The 18,527-nt window shown below is 42.6% G+C and overlaps 3 protein-coding genes across 10 annotated transcripts in view; all 3 read left to right on the top strand.

Annotated features, from left to right (window-relative positions):
• ZNF571 (zinc finger protein 571) overlaps positions 1–18,527 on the top strand; it is a 30,529-nt gene that overhangs the window by 6,303 nt on the left and 5,699 nt on the right. For 4 of the 8 annotated variants that reach the window (XM_032249375.1, XM_032249376.1, XM_032249378.1 and 1 more), the window contains exons 2-4: positions 6,508–6,594; positions 8,875–9,001; positions 12,446–12,561. In XM_032249375.1, the coding sequence (XP_032105266.1) occupies positions 8,922–9,001; positions 12,446–12,561 (196 nt within the window). In that variant the 5' untranslated portion in view covers positions 6,508–6,594; positions 8,875–8,921. Of the gene's footprint in view, positions 1–6,507; positions 6,595–8,874; positions 9,002–12,445; positions 12,562–18,527 lie in introns of those variants that run through there. The other 4 variants (XM_032249380.1, XM_032249379.1, XM_032249381.1 and 1 more) reach the window with 2 other exon arrangements.
• The window catches only part of ZNF793 (zinc finger protein 793), a 53,832-nt gene continuing 44,252 nt past the window's right edge, over positions 8,948–18,527 (top strand). Inside the window, exon 1 of the mRNA XM_032249448.1 lies at positions 8,948–9,001. The gene's annotated coding sequence lies outside the window, so the exon portion shown is untranslated. The remainder of the gene's footprint in view (positions 9,002–18,527) is intronic.
• Positions 13,528–17,014, top strand: LOC116530901 (protein HIDE1-like). Its single transcript, XM_032249454.1, has one exon. It carries the CDS (start codon positions 15,624–15,626, stop codon positions 16,425–16,427), a length of 804 nt encoding a protein of 267 aa, XP_032105345.1. The 5' UTR covers positions 13,528–15,623; the 3' UTR covers positions 16,428–17,014.

The raw sequence follows: 18,527 nt of genomic DNA, 5'->3' as shown, positions 1-18,527 counted from the left end.
GGGGTTACAGGCGTGAGCCACTGCACCCAGCCAACCCATGTATTCTTAATGAAGATGATATTGCCTCCAAGGAGGTGAAAATTGGTTATGGGGGAGGGCAAAATCTTAGATAGTACAATGGCTTGTGGTGCTTCAAAGCTCAACTATACCCAACAGATTCTTATTTCTCATTATTATTATGAGACAGAGTCTCACTCTGTCGCCCAGGCTGGAGTGCAGTGGTGTGATCTCGGCTCACTGCATCTCTGCCTCCCGGATTCAAGCAGTTCTCTGCCTCAGCCTCCTGAGTAGGTGGGATTATAGGTGCCCACAACTACGCCTGGCTAATTTTTGTATTTTTAGTAGCTATGTTGGCAGGACTGGTCTCAAACTCCTGACCTCAAGTGATCCACCTGCCTCGGCCTCCCTGGGATTACAGATGTAAGCCACCATGCCCAACCAACCCATGTATTCTTAATGAAGATGATATTGTCTCCAAGGAGATGAAAATTGATTAGCAGGGAGGACAAAATCTTAGTACAATGGCTTGTGGCACTTCAAAGCTCAACTATACTATAAAATAAGAGACAAAATCTTATTTCTCATTATAATTATTATTATTATTTTAAGACAGAGTCTCACTCTGTCGCCCAGGCTGGAATGCAGTGGCACAATCTCGGCTCACTGCACCTTCTACCTCCTGGGTTCAAGCAGTTCTCTGCCTTAGCCTCCCGAGTAGCCGGGATTACAAGCGCCCACCACCACCCTGGCTAATTTTTGTATTTTTAGTAGAGAGGGGGTTTCACCATTGTTGGCAGTCTGGTCTTGAGTTCCTGACCTCATGATCCACCTGCCTCAGCCTCCCAAAGTGCTGGGATTACAGGTGTTAGCCATGGCACGTAAACTATTTCTCATTATTTACCCTCTCTCTTACTGGTTTTTCTTGGTATCACACAAGCAACATAGATGTTAACAGCTCATAAATTATACATGTATCCTGTATACAAGATCAATGCTACCAAAAAAAAAAAAAAAAAAGGATCAGTGCTACAAAACTATGGCAAATGGGTGGCTGTAGTTGGAGAACTTGCTCAATCTTGAAGTCATATTTCAAGAGGCGGCGAGCTGCGTGCACATTGGATGTTGTCCATATTTGACCCTCAGTGCTTTTGTGTATGCCATGGCTTAGAGAATTAAATTACAGTTAAATTAAGGTAGTTTGTTTTATTATTCTACAAAAGGTATTCAAGCTGTGAAATAAAAAAACAAATCCAAACTTAGGTAAGGAATGACTTTATTCACAGGAACATTGCAGTAAGGGAAATGGTGTTGTCACTGGGAGAACACTTCAAAGCGTAAGATCTGCAAGCACAGCAAAGGTCAGGCAAAAAGAAATTTTCTTTTATAGGGAAGAGTAAACAGGCAAGAAAGAACTAGATTCAGGGGAGTGGGATGAGCGGAGGGGTAGCTGAGCTAGAGATGTTCTTTTCTGTAGTCATCTGGTGAGAGGCTTGAATCCCTGGTAAGGGGTTTGTTCTGTATTAGTATGATGGCTGAGGATCAAGAACAAGCCAGAGTTTCAGGACCTGGGAGAAGAGAATAAGCCTGACTGAAGTTGGTAGAGTGAAGTTAGTGAGCATTTTGCTCAGATTGGTCAATGGTGTCTAATTTTTCAGCTAATCATTTATGAGACAAAGCATGGGAATTTGAAGGTTCTGTCTGGCTTTGTCATAGGTTAAAAAAGAAAAGGGAGTCATCCTTGAGTATTATGTGAGCCATATCAGGAAGGGTGGTTATTTGCATTCAACCCTTTCCCAGTGCACAAAGGCTGGGAGGGTATCTGGGATGGTGGTGGTTTTCCAACATCACAGGGCTTGGGTAAAGCTTAACATTGTTAAATCCATCAATTGTGTCAAGTGCTGAAAAGTCAAAACATTGAGGATATCTAAACAAAGATCTAGCAACTAATTAGTTAAAAATTTATTCTGTTTAGCAAAAGTTCACTAAAAATTTTTAAGAAATTGATTTTTTAATTGTTTTACTTTTTGCTGGAAAACTGGTTTTGAGTGAATTTTAAAAATTGCATTGCTTTTATGTTATATAAATTGCTGACTTCCATGTCATATGATGCATTATAATTTATGAGTAAAAAATTAAAAGTCACTTAGCAAATATAAAGTTAAATGCTATTAGCTCTTTTGTTTTAACTTTTAAAAAAAGGTTTTTATTCTTCTTCTTTTTTGATATGGAGTCTTGTTCTGTTGCCCAGGCTAGAGTGCAGTGGCGTGCTGTCAGCTCACAGCAACCTCTGCCTCCTGGGTTCAAGTGATTCTCCTGTCTCAGCCTCCCAAGTAGCTGGGATTATAGGCGTGTGCCACCACGCCAGGCTAATTTTTGTATTTTTAGTAGAGATGAAGTTTCACCATGTTGGCCAGGCTGGTCTCTAACTCCTGACCTCAGGTGATCAACCTGCCTCGGCTTCCCAAACTGCTGGGATTACAGGCCTGAGCCACTGTGCCTGGCCCGTTTTAACTTTTACTTAGGATTCTTATTTAGTCATTCTTAATCTGTTTTGAATACGAAGAATAAGCTCTATACTTATCCTTTTTATTTATAAAGCACAGGTATACATATATAACACATAAATAGATATCTAGTATATTTTTCCTATTAAAATTTCATCTTGGGGGTATGATTTAGAAAATAAATATCTAAAATTGCTCCTGTAGGGAAAATGGAAACTAGGTTGAGAAACATTATTCTAACCATTTGTTAAAATCTATTTTTATGTGTTACAGGAGTATTTTACATTTTTTCTCCTATATGTTTTATGCATTCTTGTTAGGCTTATGCCTTGGTATTTTGCCTTTTTTATGACTTTTCTTTTGTTATATTTTCTGTGTAGTTATTGTTTTATATATAAAAGCCATTTCTTTTAATGCTAACTTTATATCCTGCTAGTTTAATTTCTCTTATTTGTTGGAGGTTTTTGTTTTCATTGAGTCTCATGGGTTTTTCTCAGGCGTGTGATCATATCTGCAGGTATAGAGGGTTTCACATCTTCTTTTCCTGTTCTTACTGCCTATTGTTTTTTTACATTGGTTGATAAACTTTCATATAATGGTAGATAGTAGTGAAAGTCGTGAGTATTCTTGCCTTGTTTCTATCATGTTAAAATAGCCATCAATTTCTATTTTTAGTGTTTTTCAGGAATGGATAGTGAATTTTCCCGGTGTTTTTTGACCCTTACAGAGATAATATGATTCTTTTCCACAGATCCGTTATTATCATTATCACAGCCTGATAGATTGTTCCTGCCTGTTGCTCCCCCAAAACCATTGAGAACGGCAGATATTGCAGCAAAACAGAATTTAATAATCTCAGGGGCCAGGTGCAATGGCTCACACTTGTAATCTCTACACTTTGGGAGGCCAAGGTGGGCGGATCACGAGGTCAAGAGATCGAGACCATCCTGATCAACATGGTGAAACCCCATTTCTACTAAAAATACAAAAATTAGTTGGATGTGGTGGCACACACACCTGTGGTCCCAACTACTTGGGAGGCTGAGGCAGGAGAATCGCTTGAACCCAGGAGGCAGAGGTTGCAGTGAGCTGAGATTGCGCCACTGCACTCCAGCCTGGGTGACAGAGTGAGACTCTGTCTCACATAATAATAATAATAACTATTATTATTATTATCATTATTTCAGGGCTGTCCAAGCAAGGAGAATTGGAAGAAATCTCTCAAGCCCATCTCACCAAGAATTTGGAGGCTAGGGTTTCTAAAGGGTACTTTGGCAGGCAGAGGGCTGGGGAACTGGAGAAATTGACTGGCTGGCAGTGAAATCACAGGAGCTTCTAATGGTGTCTTCAGACAGCTGAGTCACTTCTAGGAGCTGGTAGGGGTAGTTCTCAGGAACAGGTGACATCTCTTGGCCTACCAAAATGCTAAATCTGGAAAAATATCTCAAAGACTACTTCTTTAGGTTTCATTAATGTGTTATTATCTATAGGAGTACTTGAGAAAATTATAAATTTTGTGACCTGCAGTTACTGTGACTGGGGAAGTAAGCAGTTTACAAAAAAAAAAACTAAGCACTGGCAGGTCATTGTTTATGCCCAGACTTTAAGCAAAATCCAAGCCTCTGCCATAATTTTAACCTTGCTTTATGAATGTGCCTCTAGTCTCCAAGCAAGGAGGGGAGTCAGTTTTCCTTCCCTCCAAATTTAACTATAAACTAAAGCCTTCTCATAGTTATCTCAGCCTCCATACTAGAATATGTAAAACAGAGTTTTAGCCTGTAAGTTCAGAAGCAAAATGGAGTCAGTCATGTTAGATTTTTCTCATTTTTTACGATTCTACAGAGGTGGTTTCATCATGAATTGTATCAATGTACATTCTAATATCAAATCAACTTTTTGATAGTGGGCAAGTCCAAGTTAATCATGACTTTTAAAAAGAAAGTGCTTGTGGATTTTTGTTTCCTAGTATTTTATTTCAGAATTTTGCATTAGTATTTGTGGTATAATAAGAAATACAGGGGCCGGGCACGGTGGCTCAAGCCTGTAATCCCAGCACTGTGGGAGGCCGAGGCAGGTGGATCACGAGGTCAAGAGATCGAGACCATCCTGGTCAACATGGTGAAACCCTGTCTCTACTAAAAATACAAAAAATTAGCTGGGCATGGTGGCGCGTGCCTGTAATCCCTGCAACTCAGGAGGCTGAGGCAGGAGAATTGCCTGAACCCGGGAGGCGGAAGTTGCAGTGAGCCGAGATCGTGCCATTGCACTCCAGCCTGGGTAACAAGAGCGAAACTCCGTCTCAAAAAAAAAAAAAAAAAAAATACAGGCTGGGCATAGTGGCTCATGCCTGTAATCTCAGCACTTAGGGAGGCTGAGGTGAGAGGATTGCTTGAGCCCAGGAGTTAAAGACCATCCTGAGCAACACAGTAAGCCCCCCATTTCTACAAAATATTTTTAAAAATTAGATGGTTGTGGTGGTGTGCACCTGTGGTTCCCAGCTATCAGGAGGTTGAGGTAGGAGGTTGAGTTAGGATCACTTGTGCCCAGGAGGTCAAAGGTGCAATGAGCTGTGATCCTACCACTGCACTCCAGCCTGGGCAATAGAGAGAGAGCCCATCTGAACAGCAACATGAAGAAGAAATAAATTTGGTCTTTGTTCTTTGTTTCTGGCACAGAGCTCCTAAAAATCTTTGGAATATTTTGAGTGATGAGAATGTCTCTTGTTATGCATAATAAACCACTTTTGATCACATCTGAGTTCGTGCTAATGAGGTGACTTAGGGTGGGACCCCCCTAGATAGCCTCAGAAAGAGGCTCTCACATGCTTAATGAAGAAAATTATAAATTGTCGGCCGGGCGCAGTGGCTCACGCCTGTAATCCCAGCACTTTGGGAGGCCGAGGCGGGTGGATCACGAGGTCGAGATCGAGACCATCCTGGTCAACATGGTGAAACCCCGTCTCTACTAAAAATACAAAAAATCAGCTGGGCATGGTGGCACATGCCTGTAATCCCAGTTACTCAGGAGGCTGAGGCAGGAGAATTGCCTGAACCCAGGAGGCGGAGGTTGCGGTGAGCCGAGATTGCGCCGAGCCGAGATTGCGCCATTGCTCTCCAGCCTGGGTAACAAGAGTGAAACTCCGTCTCAAAAAAAAAAAAAAGAAAATTATAAATTGTCATGATTGAGACTTAGGGTATGCTTGACTGCAAGATTCTGGGAATCATAAATCAGGATGAGGCTGTGACCATGAACTCAGGCATTTGTGTTCTGATAGAGACTGTTTTCATCTGTTGACCCTGATGTGTCTATGAAATGTCTGTGAGTCTAGCTGATGTTCATGATGTCTGAAAGGAGGCCACATTTTGGTCTCTGAAGCCCCTTCCTAAGATGGGAGCAGGGCCGGGCGCGGTGGCTCAAGCCTGTAATCCCAGCACTTTGGGAGGCCGAGGCGGGTGGATCACGAGGTCAAGAGATCGAGACCATCCTGGTCAACATGGTGAAACCTCGTCTCTACTAAAACTACAAAAAATTAGCTGGGCATGGTGGCGTGTGCCTGTAATCCCAGCTACTCAGGAGGCTGAGGCAGGAGAATTGCCTGAACCCAGGAGGCGGAGGTTGCGGTGAGCCAAGATCGGGCCATTGCACTCCAGCCTGGGTAACATGAGTGAAATTCCGTCTCAAAAAAAAAAAAAAAAAGATTGGGAGCAAAGCACCTCACTTAGTGTTTGGGTCCAGGGGGATAGTGTAGGGCTCCCTGGGCGTGTCCCTGTGCTACTGTGGAGGAGAAGATGCTGTGGGAAAGTAGCAGCACCTAGGGTCCTGTTTACCACGGAGATTAAGGAAAGGTCTGGCCTGAATCCCTTCTGCTGGCTTCCATTGGGTTTGTGGAAGGACCGAGATTTTTTCCAAACTCCCAAAAGTGGGGACATAAAGGTAGTTCTGAGGAGTTAATTTTGTGGGCTGTGAGCCAAGTCTAATCTTGTAGCTTTTTTTCCTTCTGCAGCACTGGCTTCTGTGGACTTCACACACCTCCAGGAGAGGAACCCAGAAAACTGATCACTTCTGACAGTTCTAAAAAACCATGCCCCATGTGAGTTACTGTTTCTTTCCTTTTTGAAACACAATTATTTTGTTATATAATGTGAATACCAGATTTATTTATCCCAGAATTTTCTGCCTTGTTTGGTCCCTTAAGGGAACTGCTCCCAAACTACTCTCCCATTCTAGCAAGCCGTAGTACCAAAGAGCCCTTCTCCTCAATGCTTGTCCCTTCTTCATACACATTTTAGATGTTCATTTGACAAGGTATTTCTACATTGTCCACATGCATAGTCTTCTGCCAAGAGCTCTGAGGGAACAGAAGTACCTCCTTTTAAGAACGGTACACATTAGTACCACAGTTTGGTGAAGTAGAAATGAGTGTTTAAATGTGACACATGACAAAGTTTGATCTTCTCTACAAACCTGAGTTTTACACTTCAAAGTGACAGCATTTTTGGTGGGATATTTCTAGTCTCAGTGTATGGCAAGATTTTCTGTGACGCTTCTAAATTTGGTCCTATGAAGGAAGGGCTCTTGTTCCTGATATAGTTTCCTGTTGCTGCTGTAACTAATAACCACTAATTTAGGAGCTTAAATCAATACAATTATGATTTATATGCCTGCTGGTCAGAAGTCTGAAAATCAGTCAACAGGGATAATATCAAAGTATTAGCAGAGCCGTGTTCCTTCTGGAGGTTCTAGATGACTGGAGAATCTGTTTCCTTATCTTTTTCTGGTTCTAAGGGTTGTCCACGGCCCCTGGTTTGTGGCCTCCATCTGTTTTCAAAGCCAGCAATCACAACATTTTGACCTTTGCTCTCATCATCACATCTGCTTCTCTTACTCACCTGCCTTGCTCTATCACTTATAAATACCCATGTGATTACATTGGGCCCAACCAGATAATCCAGGATAATCCCCTCTCAAGGTCCTTCATTTAATTGCCCTTCTTAAGTCCCTTTTGCCATGTAAGGTAAGGTATGCATAGGTTTTGTAACCAAACTCAGCTCCAGGCCACTCGTCACTTGAAAGCCAAAAACTCAAGAGATGAGCATTGGTGAAAGGAAGGTTAGCTTTATTCAAGAAGCCAGCATCTCAGGGGAGGCAGTGGACTAGTGTTCAAAGACCACTTCACTGAGTTGTGTTTCCACATCAGGGATTTTTAAGGGAAATCAGGAAAAATGATGATCAAAACATTCTTGTGAAACGTGCAGTCTCAGGTCATTGACTTCTTGGCCATTGCTTTCTTGGTCAATGTTTTGTGGCCTTCTGTAGTTGCTGTCAGCCTATTCTTATCAGGCTGGTCAGCCTATTCCCAGAGTTGTTAGTCTGCATATTTTCTCTCATCTCTGTTGAAGGTCCTGTTTTCCTGAGGCTGTTTGAGTGAATAATCTACAAATTCAAGCAAATTAATAATTATATTTAAGCAACCAAGCTTTTCTTTAACATTGAGTCAGTACTGATACTGTTTCGGGGATTAGGTTGTGGACACGCTTTGCTGGGGCAGGGGGGCCTTTATTCTGCCTACCGCAGCCTTCTTGCCTAGGAACCAATGAGAGAGGACGATCATAGTCAAGTTTACCTTGGGATTTCCTGTAATGTACCAGTTCAGAGTGATGTCTCTGTGCACCTGTACTGGCATCCTAGCCTACCTTGCCATAGCCTAGGAACATGGAAAGTAGGAGCAAATGAAACATGCCAGATGCATACTGTCTTATGAATTATAGATTCTAAGAGCCCAAAGTCATTAGAGAATTTGTCAATTCAAATACTCCCACATAAGCAGATCATTTTGTATATAAAACAGAAATATCACATGTCCATTTTATTCTGTAACATTATATTGTAACTTGATGAATCTGAGTGTTCAAAAAATTCTTAGGTTATATTCAAATTTTATTTTCTCACCTAGAGATTTGGTAAACATTGTTTGGAAAAAAATATTTTTAAAAGTCTTTTTCTTTAAAAGCAGAAGGGAGAACAAGAACTTGTATTTATTGAGAATGTACTAGTTATTAAGGATTTGAAAGCCTAATCTGTGCAATTAAAATCTGCTGTGAAATAAATGCATGCAGTGTTTTGTTGAAATGAGAAACTGCACACAGCTGGCTTTTTAAATTTTCAGACCTTTCTGGATAATGGAATTGTTCTGTTGTACAGAGGAAGTTTTGTCTGTGGCAATAGGAATGATAGAGAATACTATGGTTTAGGCAGCCAATTTCCTGTTGTTTTGTGTTACCCCCTTCCTTCGATTACCGCCTCCATTTTCTTCTCATTTCACTTCAGAATCATTGCCATATTTTCACAAATGATGGATTTGTTGTTTCAGTTGTTGGTGACTTTCAGGGATGTGGCCATTGACTTCTCTCAGGAGGAATGGGAATGCCTGGACCCTGCTCAGAGGGACTTGTACAGGGATGTGATGTTGGAGAACTACAGCAACCTGATCTCATTGGGTAAGATCATCCTACATAAGATTCAGAATTTGTTCCCCATCATTTCTGCCTCATTCATTGTCAATTTCTGATCTCCATTCCCTAAGGAAAGGCTTAAGTTTGAGTGGAAGTAGGAATGGAGAGCTCCACTGTTTGTCTTTTTATTTCTCATCCTTTAGATTGTCACATCTTTCCCTGTCACTTCCTGTCAGTGTCTCCTTTCTTTGTTAGCCAATAGACTGGATTTGAATCTGGGAATCCCTTAGCATGACCGTGTACCATTTCCTTTATTTTAAGCTGGATATGCAGTCCCTAAACCAAATGTATTTTCCTTATTGGAGCAAGGAAGGGAGCCCTGGATGGTGATGAGAACCATGACAAGAAGACAGTTAAGGTGAATAAGGGCTGGTCACACAGTGTCAGCTATTGCTACTAATAATACAGCTGATCTGTAGGTGGCAGCACTTTGAGATGTTTGTGTGAAGCTCTCTTCAAAGACCTGTGGAAAGAAGGCTTGAGACCTAGGGAGAACAGGAAGGTTATGTCTATGAATTCCCAGTGGAACCTCCCTCCCATTTCCCACTTACCACTCTTATTTTTTACATTCTCTCTTTTTTTTTTTTAAATAAAACCTTTGGTCTGGTATCTTTTGGGGACATTGCTTTTATCTATTTTTCAAATTAGTATTCTTTCCCAGTTACTCTTTTACAGTTAAACTTCGATAAGTATCTCCAGCAAGCACATATCTGTTGAGAGCTTGCTATGTTCATAGGTTAGTACCAGGAATGATATAGCTCAAGGGAGGTAACATTTGACTTGAGACCTGAATAAAGTTGGCTATAAATCAGGGAAATAAATGTGTGTTCAGGCAGAGAGAACAGAAGATCCTGAAAGAAATTAAGCTTCACTTGCTTGACAATCAGTGTGGCCACTGAAAGTGAAAATTAGAGGCAAGGTTAGAGAAACAGGCAGAGATCAGATCATGTAGGACCTTCTTGGCCATTGCAAGCAGTAAGATTTTATTCTCAGTGTGATAGTGAGCCCCTGGCTGATTTTTTGCAGATAAGTAAAGGATCTTCGTTTAAAGGTCACTTTGAGCGCTATGTGGGCAGTGAGGGTAAGAATGAAAGCAGGAAGACTAATCAGACGACTAGTTCAGAAGTTCACACTAAAGATAATAGTGGGTTTAATATGTGGACGTGATGAGAACAGGTTATATTTTGAAGGTAGAATTAATACCTTCATAATGGAGTTATTTTGAAGATTGGCAATAGAGGCATCAGGGTTTGGAAATCTGGAGAAGGAAGTCAAGAGTTTGGTGTTTGATATTCTCATTAGGTATCCGTGTGGTAAAGTTAGATATGCATTTGGAAGCCTGTGGAGGGATAGTCAGGACTGAAGAGATAAATATGGGATTAATCTTTGTATCGAGGAACTGGATGAGATTTTGAAGATAATTGGTTTAGATGGAAGGCAAGGTACAGTTCAAGGACTAAACCATGCGGTGTTCCAGCATTCAGTCAGGAAAAAAATCTAGCAAAGGAAATTGAGGACTACCTGAGTAACCTGTGACCTAGGAGGAAGGAATGCAGTGTACTGGAAGCCAGGAGGAAGCAGTTAACAGAGAGACGATGCTAAAAGGTCAAGTAAGAGGAAGGCTGAAAACTGGCCATTGGATTTGGCAAGATGAAAAGTGCTGGTGACCCTGACAAGGTGGGTTTGGAAATGAGAGGAACAAAAACCTCATTATAGAGTATTTAAAAGAGAGTGAGAAAGAAATAAGTCAACAATAAAAACTGCAGTGGGACAGTGAATTAACTCACCAGACAATGTTGAGGGCCCATTTGAGGAACCCTCAAAGTTACATATAGAGTTTAAAAATATTTTAGACTGTTAAGAACAGTTCTGTAATAATTAGGGGAAAGAAGTGTGATTACAGTTTGCATATGCAGTATTATTTCAACTACATAAAAATCCATGGAACAAATTTAGGAAGGAAATGTGGCAAAATGTTAATTATAGTGGTAGGAGAGAAAGAAAAGCAAAAGGTAGAGACAGGAGGCATGCATACCTCTTGAGAAATGTTGCCACTCTCCTGATTCTGTGGTTCACCCTGCGGCTCCTATCTACTGCAGGGTAAACCACAGAATCAAGAGAGGTTTCTGTTTTGTTTTGTTTTGTTTTGTTTTGTTTTGTTTTGTTTTGTTTTGTTTTGTTTTGTTTTCAAAGGAGAGTCTTTAAAATGATGGTAAGCTGGGCACAGTGGCTCAAGCCTGTAATCCACCCAGCACTTTGGCTGAAGTGGGTGAGTTGCTTGAGACCAGGAGTTCAGGACCAGCCTGGGCAACATAGCAAAACGCCATCTCTACTTAAAATAGAAAGTAGCCAGGCATTGTGGCACATGCCTGTTGTCCCAGCTACTTGGGAGAGTGAGGTGAGAGGATCGTTTGAGCCCTGAGGTTGAGGCTGCAGTGAGCCATGATCATGCCACTGCATTTCAGTCTAGGTGAGAGAACAAAACCATGTTTCAAAAAATAAAATAAAATGCTGGAAGGGTGGGTATACGGGCAAATGATCTGCCAACTTGAGTGGTAGTGGTAAAAAAAAAAAAGGGTGGTTGCTTGAAATTGTGCTTTAAGAGTTGTTGCTGTTATTGGTAATAACATCCTTTGACGTGTGTTATTGTGTTAGTACGACTTGTGCTCATCACTGTTGAACTCAGACTAATCTATTATGGATTTGGCAGTTGGGGGCAGGAAACATGATGTTTGGGAATGAAATGATTAGAATATAAATAAGTGGTCCTATTATTGTAGGAATAGTGAAAGAGGTGAATAAATTTTAGCTTGCTTTTTTTCACAAGGGGGATCTCATGTTTTAAGGCGTCTGTGTTCTTTGGTGATGGATTTTAAGAGCAGGCATGTTTCAAAAATTTTAATGGAAGTAAATAGTGCTAGAATTGTTGAAAAAAATAGGCCGGGTGCAGTGGCTTACGCCTGTAATCCTAGCACTTTGGGAGGCCGAGGCGGGCGGATCACGAGGTCAAGAGATCAAGACCATCCTGGCCAACATGGTGAAACCCCATCTCTACAAAAATACAAAAAATTAGCTGGGAGTGGTGGCAAGTGCCTGTAGTCCCAGCTACTTGGGAGACTGAGGCAGAAGAATTGCTTGAACCCAGGAGGCAGAGGTTGCAGTGGGCCAAGATCGCGCCACTGCACTTCAGCCTGGTGCCTGGTGACACAGAACAAGACTCTGTCTCAAAAAAAAAAAAAAAAAAAAAAAATTCCATGGATATTGCTAGTTTTGGTATTTAAACATAGATGCTGATCACTTTTCAAAGTGTTAGAGTGGAACTAATTCAAGTATAATAGATGTCTTAGTTCATATTGTGTTACTATAAAGGATGCCTGAGGCTGGGTAATTTATAAAGAAAAGAGGTTTATTTGGTGCGTGTCTCTTCAGGTTGTACAAGAAGCATGGCACCTGTGTCTGTTTGGCTTCTGGTGAGGACCTCAGGCTGCTTCCATTCATGATGGAAGGTAAAGGGGAGCCAGTGTGTGCAGAGCAGAGATCACCTGGTGAGAGAGGAGAAAGGTGACAGGCTTTTTTTAAAACCAGCTTTCTTGAGAATGAGTTGAACAAGTGCTCACTCACCCTTGAGGGAGGGCATTAATCTGTTCAAGAGGAACCAGCCCCCATGAGCCAAGCACCTCCCACTAAACCCTATCTCCTAAGACACCATACTGGGGACTAAATTTCAGCATGAGATTTAGTGCGTACAAACCACATCCAAACCATAGCAGATGGCATTTCATGTTGTATATCCTTCAGTATAATTGGAGTATTGTCGTGGCATGCCTGGTAAATCAAAAAAATGTTGTGGAAAGAAAGTCAGTTTAACACCTACAAATAGAAGATGGATTTTTGGCTCAGGTTGAGTGTATAACCTGAAAATATGGGAATCAGTAAAGAAATCCTATAATGGTGAAGATGGCACCTATTGATAGAACATGTTAGAAATGTGCTACAGCATAATATGTATCATGGGGATTGATGTCTGCTAATGAATTAGCTAGAACCGTTCCTGTTAGGCCTCCAACTGTTAGTAGTAAAATAAAGCCAAACCTCATAATATAGCTGGAGATCATTTAATATTACCTCCATGTAGGGTTGCTAGTCAGTTAAATCCTTTAACTCCTGTGGGAATAGCAATAATTATTAGTAGCTAGCGTAAAATATGTTCAGGTGTCAATGTCTCCCTGCTGTAGGTATATGGTGGGCTTATATGATAAGGCTTATGAGCCAGACTGATATAATGGGTCATATTATTATTATTATTTTGACACAGAGTCTTACTCTGTAGCCCAGGCAGGAGTGCAGTGGTGTGATCTTGGCTAACTGCAACTGCTGCTTCCCGGGTCCCAGTTCAAGCAATTCTCTTGCCTCAGCCTCCCGAGTAGCTGAGACTACAGGCGTGTGCCACTGTGCCCAGCTAATTTTTGTATTTTTTTTTTTTTTTTTTAGTAGAGGTGGGGTTTCACCATATTGGCCAGGCTAGCCTTGAACTCCTGACCTCGTGATCTTCCCACCTTGGCCTCCCAAAGTGCTGGGATTATAGGTGTAAGGGTCATATTATTTCTATATAGCCAAATGGTTCTTTTTTCCCCCAGAATAGTAGGTAGCAATATGTGAGATTATTCCAAAACCTGGCAAAATAAGAATATATGCTTTTGGATAAACAAACAAAACAAATAAATGTTGACCTAAAATTGGATCTCCTTCTCCAGCTGGATCAAAAAAAGTATATTAAGGTTATGGTCTGTCAGTAGTGTGGTGATGCTGGTTGCTAGTACTGGGAGAGAGAGTAATAAAAGCATAGCTCCAATTAATAGTGGTGTCTGATATTAGATACGGCTGGTGGTTTTATAATTGTAATAAACTTAAAATTAGTAGCTCCTAAAATTGATGAAACACCTGAAAAATGTAATGAGAAACTGATAAGATCTTCAGAGGCTTCTGCATGTACTATATCAAGCCATCTTGAGTTATTTTATATGGTGAAAGCTAAGGGTCCAGTTTCATTATTTTGCATATAGCTAGCCAGTTATCCCAGCACCATTTATTGAATAGGCAATTCTTTCCCCATTGATTAGGGCTCACCTGTTTTCTGATGTCACAGTACTGCTGCTTCCTGTTGAAGGGGGGGCTCCCCTACAAGGCCTGTGTGAGTGAGTGTTGTTTCTGGTGGTGTCAGCTAGTTGGATTGGTCTCACCTCAGGCCCTGGGGGAAATGGTCAGGTACCAGCAGAGTTGGAATGGGGCAGGTAGTTTCCCAGTTCCCAGGCCCCTCGTTGTCCCACTGGACAGCCTGTGTGAATCCTAAAGGGGCTGGACTGCAGTCAGGCTAGCCCAGAGTTCAGGTGCTGGCTATGATGTGGGGAGGTGGGACAGGTTGGTTCCCAGGTCACTGGCCAAACTCTCATGCAGGGTCCTACAGAACGCTTAGGTGGTGGGAGCCCAAGGGAATATTACAGGTATGTGGGGGTTGGATTTTCAGAAGGGCTCTGGTCTGCAGGTGAAATGTTCAGGTGGGGACAGGGGAGCTGTGCTGTGGGCCTTTAACTGGAGAGGGCAGGACTCCTGCAATGGAGACTGGCAGCTGCAGGGTTGCAAAAGTGCACGTGGCATGTTTGCACTTCCCTTCCTCCCAAACAATGCAGAACTTCACTGTTGGGGGCATGCAGTGGTGCCAAGTACTATCTGTTACGTCTGGGAGTTTTGCCCCAGAGGAACACAGCGCTGCAGCCCACCGCAGAGTTGAGGCGGAGGTGCGGTTGCTGTGCTGAAAGTCTGAGCTGGTGAGCCTTAGCCGCCTCAGAGGAGGTAGGGCATGGGTTTCATGGTCTGCTATCTGGGAAGTTCCTTGCGGAATGCGGAGGTGTGCCTGCCTGCACAGTTCAAGTGGGGACAGGGTCACTGTGCTGCAGCATTCAGGCGGGGGCAGGTGGAGCTGAGCCTTGCCTGGTGAGGAGGGGCTGGGCAGTCTAACGGCTCCTCAGCACTGTGACTGCAGCCTCCACTGGGGCTATGGCAGCTGGCACCAAGGTGCTGAGGGATCTGGGACTTGTGGTGCTCCACATGGGCTTGAGCAGTGCCTCTGCAAAAACTCTAGGTAGCTTTCTGTGTTGGTCTAGTGGTCCAGGGGTTGGGGCTGGGGGTTCTCCTGTGCCCAGGATTACAAAGGTCCATGTGGGAAGTCTGGCTTCCTTAGGGACTCTCACTCACTCAGTTTCACCATGTTAGGGAGCTTCTCCCACTCCAAATCAGTCCCAGGAAGGTACCTGCCTGGCTTCTCTCCTCTCTGTTCTCTGTGAGTCCCCTGGCATCCATGGTAAATCCTGACATTGTCTTTTAGACCAGTAGTCCCCAACTTTTTGGCACCAGGGACCGGTGTCATGGAACACAGTATTTTGGGGTGGGACGGGCACGAGAGGGGATGGGCGGACGGGTTTTGGGATGAAACTGTTCCACCTCAGATCATCAGGCTCAGTTTCCTCGCTCCTTGGCAATCCCAGCACTGTCCATCCGGCTGGTGCCCCCATACCCAAGCAGCCAAGAGGACACCATCCACATTGCATGCATGGCCCCCGGGGACTTCCTGGGAGCGAATTCCACACTGTATCGAGGGGGACAGGTGGTCCAGCTCCTGCAGGCCCCACCTAACCAGTGCGGAGTGACATTCAACCTGAGTGGCAGCAGCAATGAGGCTCCAGGGGGACCCTTCCACTGCCAGTATAGAGTGATAGGCAAGCACAACCAGCCCCAGCTGTCAGACCTCAGCGAGCCTTTGAACATATTCCCAGTGCCCACTTGGATCTTGGTGCTCTCCCTGAGCCTAGCTGGTGCCCTCCTCCTCCTTGCTGGGCTGGTAGCTGTTGCCCTTGTGGTTAGAAAAGTTAAACTCAAAAATTTACAGAAGAAAAGAGATGGAGAATCCTGCTGGGCCCAGATTAACTTCAACACCACAGACATGTCCTTTGATAACTCCTTGTTTACCGTCTCCCCGAAAATGATGCCAGAAGAAGACCCAGCCAGCTTGGATGATCACTCAGGCACCACCGCCACCCCCAGCAACGCCAGGACCTGGAAGATGCCCACTTCCATGTCCTCCTCGCCTGAGCCCCTGGAGTTCAGCACTTCCGGGCCTGCCAGTGAGGCTGAGGACTGGGGGGCCTCCTCTGTCTCCAGGCATTCGGGGCCTGAGGTCCCTCCAGCCACTTCGGGGGGAGGGGGTCTCTGTTGGCTGCTTTCTCAGGGAATTGGACAGGAAATGAAGGGGAACCCTGGCCTTGGGATTTTCATCATAGAGGACTGGGAGAGGGGGCACAGGTATGGGCCTGGCACTGGACAGGCAACAAGAAGTTCCCCTCTCATTGTGATGTGATTTATAGATAGAGAGACTATATGGCCATAATTAGTACATTAGTCCTATTTGGTTAATGGCAAAATTAGTTCATAAAAATGATATAATTTCAAATAATTCTCCATTCAGGTTAATAGTTGACAGTAAGGCTATCAACTGCTAACTCATGCCTCCATGTATAACAATATGGCTTTTTAAACTTTTAAAGGTTAGAAGTAATCTGTTGGCTTTAGGAGCCAAAAAATTGGTACAAAAGGCTAGGTTAGTTAGGCTAGCCCATATATATCATGTTTTTGTTAAAGGAAGTAATGTCTGTAGTCTGAGAGCTAATAGTACAGATGCTCCTCAACATACATTGGGGTTACTTCTGGATAATGTCAAAAATACTGTTAAATCATTCCATGTAACCCCTTGGTAAGTCAAGGAGCATACTGAATATTGTATTGCTTTCTCACCATGGTAAAGTTGAAAAATCATAAGTCTAAGTGTCATAAGTTGGGGAACCTTGTGTATGATTTGGCTGTGGATTTGTTCATAGTTTCAATTTGGGTTTTTTGTTTGTTTGCTTTTGTTTTTTGAGACGGAGTCTCACTCTGTCACCCAAACTGGAGTGCAGTGGTGTGATCTCAGCTCACTGCAACCTCCACTTCCTGGGTTCAAGCAATTCTCCTGCCTCAAATCTCCCAAGTAGCTGGGATTACAGGTGCCTACCATCATACCTGGCTAATTTTTATATTTATGGTAGAGATGGAGTTTTACCATGTTGGCCAGGCTGGTCTCAAACTCCTGACCTGAGGTGAGGAAAGTGCTGGGATTACCAAGTGTGAGATACCATGCCTGCAATCATGGTTTGAATTTGTAAAGCAAAATCATTTTGATGTTGTGCTGTCATGGGCAGTTATTAGGGCTGTGGCTCCTATAAAACTTCATGGCATTTAGGTGAGAAAAGCTATAATTAGTAATGTTATATGAGTTACAGAGGAATACACAGTGAGTGCTTTTAAGTCTGTTTAGTATGAACAAATAGAATTTGTTATAATTATTCTTCATAGTGGTAAGAAGTAGATAGGCTATATGCTCGTGTTAGTAGATTTAAAATTATAGTAATTTGTGTTATACTCCAGCCTATTAATTATAGTAATGTGACTGCAGGAACAGTGAGTGCAGCATTTGGGGATTCTACATATGCTTTTGGTAGTCAAAGGTGGAGGATATGAAGGGGTGGGGTTTTTTTGTTGTTTTTCTGTTTTTACTATGACTGCTCTAATGCCTTCTATTTATAGGAGACTATTCAGGAGTTTGGTAGTATTTGAATTTGGTAGTAGGTTCTTAAAATAGTTAATGAATCCCTGGAGGTTTAGATATAGATTAATTCTGTGAATAGGGGTAAAGAGCCAATCAATGTATGGAACAGGAAGTGAAAGTCCTGTGTTTAATTATTCTGTTTGGCTTTCTCATTGGGTAATAATAAGAGTTTAGATGAGAGTTGCTTCAAAGAGTCTATAGAATACAATTCATTCTATGACGGTAAATGTCATGATTAGGAGTACTTGTAGAAAAATTAACATTGAGTACTTCTCTTTGTATATCTGATTCCTTGGTGAGTTGGTGCTGACTTGCTATAATTATGTCTACCTTGGGAGAGGTTAGGTGAAGCGAGGTGGAGGGAAGGACGTGAAGGAAAACATTATTTCTGGGCAAGTACTGTGCTCAAGGTTTCAATAGGATCATGAAGGTGAAGAGAATAATCAGAGGGAAGGTAGAGGCTGTAGAGGATTTTGTAGAAAGTACATTGTGAGTTCCAAAAGGCATAGCTTGGAGTGAAGTAGGACATGGATGGGATAAGAGTCCTAGTGATGATCAAGGACTCAGGAAGCTAAGGCTTTTAAGAGTACTGAGATAACTCAGAGATATCAGGCATTACAGGATTGGCCTCTAGTGGTCTTTTAGGGGTCAGTAGGTTTATTATTATTTTTTATTATTCATTTTATAACCTAAGGATAGTAGGACTACCACACTGAGAGCTTATGGAAATTGAGATCTCCGTGGAGGAGCCAGGCTTAATAGCAGGATGTGGAGGTCTTACGAGCATCCAGAGCTATGGAGGCTTTCCTTGTAGAC

The sequence above is a fragment of the Sapajus apella genome, unplaced genomic scaffold, assembly GCF_009761245.1.
Source record: "Sapajus apella isolate SASKATOON/1434 unplaced genomic scaffold, GSC_monkey_1.0 scaffold68, whole genome shotgun sequence".
NCBI classification, from domain to species: domain Eukaryota; kingdom Metazoa; phylum Chordata; class Mammalia; order Primates; family Cebidae; genus Sapajus; species Sapajus apella.
Note: the sequence above shows the minus strand (reverse complement) of the source record. Positions and strands in the feature narration are given on the sequence as shown.

What these genes read in the sequence shown, in the direction of transcription:
- LOC116530901 (XM_032249454.1), top strand. Translation starts at nt 15,624, where the DNA reads ATGGCCCCCGGGGACTTCCTGGGAGCGAATTCCACACTGTATCGAGGG.